Here is a 6,816-nt window from a genome sequence, read left to right on the forward strand (position 1 = left end):
GACAAAGTCTATGAAATGCAGTTGACAGACTGTTGCTGGGAGACCTACGCCCGTTTGTGTACTCGTGTGTGCGTGCATATGTGTACACGTGTGTGTGTGTAACAGTGTGAACCTGCTTCTGTGCATTTACGTCAACGCTGGTAGATGACGTTTGCTGGCGCCCGCTTTGTGTGTCGGTGAGCTCCTAACCCGTGTGTCGTGAGCTCCTAACCCGTGTGTCGTGAGCTCCTAACCCGTGTGTCGTGAGCTCCTAACCCGTGTGTCTCCTGTCGTCCCCCAGCCCTGGAGAGAGCTGAGGGTCTTTCTCCGCAGGACACGGTGACCATGGAGGAGTTTCAGCAGCGGACCAACGCTCTCTCCCTGGAGAGGGTGAAAGCCTACTACCGCAGACTTAGGTACAGCTTAGTGGTTAGAGCGATTGCAGATCAAAAGGGTTCCAGGTGGAAATCCCCCTCTGTGTGTTGTTTTGGGATGAAAGCGTCTGCTAAATGAATACTTTTATCTTTACATTCAGCCTTAGTCTGTTTGGCATTGTACTGGTAAAATTGTTAGATTACATTCATGTTTTAACTCTGTTATGTTTGTTACATCAGAGCATTCTACCTGGAGAAGTCTAACCTACCCACTGACTCCAATACCACAGCTATGAAGATAGACCAGGTAAATGCATACTACGATTTCTAAATCTCACAGATTCTGTTAGATACCAGAAATTTGAAAAGGCATTGAAAATCAAAATACAGCATTTGTTTATTTGAAACTGCTCGTGCACATTTTTTTTTTTTTTTCTTCAATGATGATGATGTGTAAAGTTGTCTACTGAATTTAATCCATGTGCCATTATGTAAGTCACTTTGGATAAATCAATTATATTCTGAATGACTGAAATATAAATGCAAGCACAGATACTGGGCCTCGAAGTTAGAGACCTTCACCGGCCGAATGTTTCCAAAGTAAGAGGAGCGAACAGTTCCCCCATCCTACCACTGTAGCTCCCAAGGCCCCCACTAACCCAGACTAACACCAACAGATCTATTAAAATCTCATTCCATTTGAAGTCAAGGAATGGAATGTCCACCCCCTTCTCCCTCCCACAAACTGACTGTAGCTGAAATAGAATCCAGTTTTAGTCGAAATAGAATGCAGATTCCCAGTTCCAGTTCATTGATCTGGCCTAATTGCCGAAAAGAAAAAGAGAAAATCTATCTAGTTAGTTTGCATTGTCTACTCCGCAAGTGGGTCACCATGGAGACAGAAAACGAGTGTGTATTCACGCTCTCATTCAACTGGGTCTGTTTTGAAAAACCGTCCAATCAAATCCATTCCTCTTGACCCTTGACCCTTGGTTGCGTGTTCTGTACAGCTGCTACGGCTAGCTGAAATAGAATCTAATTGACTTGAAATAGAATGCAGATTCCCACACCAGTTCATTGATCAATCCTAATTTGCCGAAAAGAAAAAGAGAAATCGAATCCAATCGAATCCATTCCTCTTGACCCTTGACCCTTGGTTGCGTGTTTTGTCCAGCTGCTACGGCCCCTCAACACCCTGGACGACCTGTGTCGGCTGATGCAGTCCTACGTGAACGTGAGGCCCGGCGCCCAGGGACACCCCTCGGGCACCAGTGTCCTGTGTGTGTCCTCGGAGCTGTGTAACCGTCTGGGCGCCTGCCACATCACTGTGTGTGCCACCGGCATGCAAAGGTCAGACCGGCACTGCCACACCCTGCTGCTGTTGTTTTATTATTCGATTATTATTTTTTGTAGTCATTTTATTGTATGCCTTTTCAGCAAGAGACTGATGCTATAGGAAAACATTTTTTATTTTTTTTATGTTTTTCCATTTTGTCCGTAACTTTTTTAATGTGTTCTTTTCATAACTTTTTATCGCCCAAGTCATTTGGGATTTTATTTTATTAATAGAAGAAACCTAATGAATTGGAGTTAATTTAACCTGGAATAAGATTTCATTAATGTAGTTAAATCAGCCTTGATTAATTAATAGTTTACATTGGCAAAGTCCTGTCCGACCTGTAGAGCGTAGCGGAGAGTTGTGACCTCTGACCTGTGTGTACTTGCAGGTGCACACTGAGTGTGACCCTGGAGCAGTCGATGATCCTGGCCAGGAACCACGGACTCATGCCGCGCTGCTTCATGCAGACCATGGACATCATGCGCAAACAGGTACCCTCCGCACCCCACACCTCCCGCACCCCCGCACCTCACGCACCCCCGCACCTGTAACTATGAGGATGCTTGTGTTTGTTCTGGGTGATATTAACACTCCGATATTCCCACAACAGGGAACAAGAGTTGAGCTCTCTGCTAAAAACCTCAAGGTGATGGACCAGATGCCCCCTGCTGCCCCGAGGTACTACCCAACAACCTTACCATTCCTTATATTGAAATTATATTCAAAATAATATTAATACATTTTTACATTATAATCATATATATGTTCTTGTTTTTTTACCAAAAAAAAATGTATAATTATTAAGTAACTATATAATACATTTTAGCTTATATTAGATTTTAGCTTCATTTTGATAGCGACAGAGGGGAGAGTTAGGAAATGTAGAGAGGAGAGAGAGAGGGGAGGACATGCAGGTAACGGCCCGGGCTGGAATCAAACCTGGGCCCTCCAGGGCCTTAGCCTATGTGTGTGTGTGTGTGTGGGGGGGGGGGGGTCCCCCCTTACATCTGAAAGAAAAATGGTCACATAGAAACGATCTAAGGTCAGTTGTGATGGTGAAGGTAGAGACTCATTTCCTTTCTCCTCACAGGCTCTACAGGTTGTGTCTCCCGCCCACAGACGGAGACATGTAGGAGAAGCCTCGCTGTTCCTGGAGCGCTTCTTTCGCTGTTTCATGTTGATCAACTCAATCTTCGTCGACCTGAGGTCAAACGGTGAAGGAGGGGAGGGTGAACTGGGAGGGAATGGGAGAAGGCTCTCCCCTCGAAAAAGACAATAGCAGAAGGGTGTAGTGTTCGGGTGGTCTTAAACAGAGTCTGTCCACGGAAACATTCCATCAGAGAAGCATCAGAAGTGTGGGTGCCAAAGGAGGTTCTCTCCATGTGGCACACAGCTCCACAGGTACCCTAACCACACACTCCCTAGTCCCCCAACACACAACTGTTGCTGCCTATGGCAATCTGCCTACCGTGACACTGGTGAAACTAATCTGGCAGCCCGCCCCCCCCAAAAAAAGATAGTGTTGTGTCACAGACCTGGAAACTCATAGAGGAACCCTCAGAGATGCCAGGATCTGAACCGATCTCAGTATTTAGGACCCCATTACAGCTAATGGATACTTCTCCAAGCAGGGCTATATTATTAACTGGATTAACCCAACTACCTGTTAGTGGTCCCTTATCTCTCTTATCTTGTGTTCACTTTGCCTTGGACTGCTATTCGAGAGCTCTCCGCCCTAACCAGTCACAGTGTTGTTTCTTGGGGATTAAAGACGTAAAGGGAATTGATCCCTAAACCTGGTTTTGTTGATCCCTAAACCTGGTTTAGGGGATCAATTGATCCGTAAACCTGGTTTTGTTTCTGTGATGCAATTTGTAATGGGAGAAAAACTGCATCAAGGAGAACAAGATTGTTAAATGAATAGATGGGGGGGGTGCAGTTAGGGAAAGAGATGAAGGGGGAGGGATTGATGGAGGGATCGATGGAGGGATGGATAGAAGAATGGACAGTGTGGAGGCTGCCTTTGCCTCCTTGCATGCGGTGAATGTGCAATTACTGTAGGTTTAGTGTGAGTACTGTATTACTGCACAATACTGTATGAAGGACAGCTATTTATTGTATCCGGAAGGAGCATTTTTATTCCTCAGTAATATCAGGTATTAAAGATTTAAAAGCATTCCAGCCTACGTATCATACGGTATTTAATGGACCAATGGCATGCCGTTTCTCTTTAGTTTTTTGTTATGTGAGCAAGTATTAATCTTCAGGGAGTGTTGCAGAGAAAGGGGATTATGAGTCAGGGGAAAGCACCTAACCATGAGCTGTTATGTTTACCAACATGCAGCCAAATCAACAGGATAGCATTTCACGCGTAATTAATAAGCTTCATCTATTCAGTCTCATGTATGTCTTGCAGAGTTCTCACCACAAGTTTTACTTTTATTAAATGTCGCTCTAGAGTTCTCTGTTTTGAGATTTTAATATTTAGGTATTTAAATGAGCACAATGATTCATTCAATCACTCACACACAACATGGTATGTGAACGTACTGTAACCTGTATATGGATGGTGTCAACAAAAGGGATTAGGCAAGGATTCGTAAACAGTAGCATTATTTTATGGAAAACTTTGTTGTTTTGGTGTAAATAAAGTCTGTAACATTGACTGCCAGAGAAAATAGCATTTTGTTTTAGGCCTTTGCGGCAAGAGGGTGATGCTATAATTTAAATTTGATTATTTTTATGAAGATAATATAGTATGTAAAACGTAAAATTATTTTGTATTCATAAATGTACAGTTTTAAATAAACTGCAGGGTTTTTTTCTTTTCTTGTGGAGGGCGAGCAGGGATTGGGGGGGTGGAGCTGAATCTATCTAACAATGTTGTTGTTTTTCAAAATGCCTCCACTTGCATTTCAGCCTGGTTTGTGTGTTATTGACATGCAGTTTGTAATTCAGTTGTTACACATCAATCGCTCCTTTTTATTTATTTCAAAGATCTCATCAGGTTACAATTGTGTTGGTTACAATTCTTTCCAATCCCCACCATCACCATATACATACTAGCAAACTAGCAATTACGCAGGTTATTAGAACATTTGAATTTCACCTCACATCTTACAATACCTTACATCAAGTTGAATATGTTTTAGTTAAGGTTTTTGCACGCTTACAACTTATAGAAACTATGAAACGTTCTGTCTCTACAACATTGTCTCTACTCAGTTGTGAACTGTTAATTTGTTCTCTTGTTTTTCCTCACAGCCTATGTTTTGTAAAAACAGCAGTTTATTGGTGTACCGTAAAACAAATTCCCTAGTAACACCAGTTTTGCTTTGTTAAAAAAAATTCAATTCTGTACATACTTTGTTTGCAATGTTATGTTGCCTGAAAATAATTGTACAAAAGGAATTTTTGAATATCTCTTTATAAAATGATCATTGTAAATTTAACCTTAACATGCTAGTAAATAAAATGCTATTCACAACAAAGAAAATGTGTTAATGTACAAAAACGATTGTTGTTCACCTTTTAGAGATATCAAGTCTGTATCCATTTGCCTAGCGTACACGCCAGTTCAAGACAGAATTATTTGTTCTTTTTTTCTTGAAGCCACTGATTTCAAGATGAGTAACCAAAGAAACATCTTAATGGTTGCAACGGAGCTGTGATAGGATGTTGTCTTAGGTTCCTCTTGCTCCTACCTTCCAAAAGAAGTAAGTACCCTCCAACAAGGATCCACCTGTACTGGATATCATTTTATAACAATAGAACAATCCTCAGCAGAGTGGTTTGTTGTCCAAAAGTTTTTTTTTGACAATATGACAGTGGAACCATCATCTTTTCTTCAGCATTTAGATTGGGATTCAAATAATCAAATTTTTCGAGTAGTATAAAAAAAAATGCCTTAATTGGTCAGAGTTTTCACTGACATAGCTAATCATTCCTCAATGTCAACCCAGTTTTTTTGTTAGCCTGCAGTCCTAGGCGATACTGTCCAGAAACAAATCCCAGACTCCAAAACTATGTTGTCCAATATCAGCCTCTTCTCGCTACAACTGTCATTAAACTCCTCCAGATCGTTTGACATGCTGGGGGAAGTGTGCAAGTGCACGGAGAAACCTAGTTAATTCTGCATTCATCCACAATATACGTTATCTCCCATTCGCTTTTACCACGATTAACCGAAAAATAATCTGTTTATTTTCAATCCGAAGGTAATCGTATTTTCAGCATTTATTGTTGAGCATGGGCGTATCTAGCCCTATTTGGGGGGGACTGGAGCCCCCCACCAAAGGTTTCATTAGCCCCCCCCAAAAAAATCATAAATAAATAAACACAAATCTAAATTTGTTAATTTCACTTCCTAAAACCCACAAGTGGACACTATTTAGAAGGATATTTTCAAAATGTGTTCTGGGGAAACATGCCCCCAGACCCCCCTAGTTTTGCTGGGTCACAGGAAAAATAATATGTGGGGCTTAGCCCCCCCAAAAGTGGGAACCTAGGTTCCCCCCTTTTGTTGAGAGCAAGTAATTTAAGAGAAGCAATGCCTAATTCAGCCTAATTCTATCAACCGCTGCTTCAGTCCAGAAGGACCCATGGGAGTTGATTAATTTAATCAGGAATTGGGAATGTTCTTCGGCTGCTAGCACGTAGGCCTGTTCTCTACAACTCAACCATATCCCTGATATAGAAGAAAACAAACACGCAGATGTTTTAAGTGTCCATTACCATGACACAGAACAAGCACTAAACCTATTAATATTATATGATCGTACAACATAGACCCCATGCCCTTTGTAGTCTGTTTTTAGTTGGAGATGTGATCCGTTTTTTTCAGGCCTTGGACTGAGTTTTGGAGTAGAAAACATTCGTTTTAGTAATTAATTGGTTACTTCCAATCTCCTCAGGTGGATGTCTTTAGAATATCCGACTTTATTCTAACTGGACATATGTATTTGATGACGTGATTCTGATTCCTCTAGACCGAAATATTTAGTGTCAAATACGCCTCTCCCTAGTGTCTAGATCACCGGAAGGATCTCAGATGAGAGCATTGCAGTTTGCACGCACATCGCAGTTGGCTTTCCAGTAGGATCAAGTCGACCGGCTGCATGCATT

At 41.8% G+C, this 6,816-nt stretch overlaps 1 protein-coding gene across 2 annotated transcripts in view; it reads left to right on the forward strand.

The window, feature by feature from the left end:
- prex1 (phosphatidylinositol-3,4,5-trisphosphate-dependent Rac exchange factor 1) overlaps positions 1–5,188 on the forward strand; it is a 75,555-nt gene extending 70,367 nt beyond the window's left edge. For both annotated transcript variants that reach the window (XM_084679619.1, XM_084679620.1), the window contains exons 35-40: positions 281–395; positions 594–660; positions 1,528–1,703; positions 2,081–2,183; positions 2,303–2,370; positions 2,783–5,188. In XM_084679619.1, coding sequence (XP_084535745.1) covers positions 281–395; positions 594–660; positions 1,528–1,703; positions 2,081–2,183; positions 2,303–2,370; positions 2,783–2,825 — 572 coding nt within the window. In that variant the 3' untranslated portion in view covers positions 2,826–5,188. The remainder of the gene's footprint in view (positions 1–280; positions 396–593; positions 661–1,527; positions 1,704–2,080; positions 2,184–2,302; positions 2,371–2,782) is intronic.
- Positions 5,189–6,816: the final 1,628 nt, after the last annotated feature.

The sequence above is a fragment of the Hypomesus nipponensis genome, chromosome 18 (genome assembly GCF_054491055.1).
Source record: "Hypomesus nipponensis isolate SF chromosome 18, ASM5449105v1, whole genome shotgun sequence".
NCBI lineage: Eukaryota > Metazoa > Chordata > Actinopteri > Osmeriformes > Osmeridae > Hypomesus > Hypomesus nipponensis.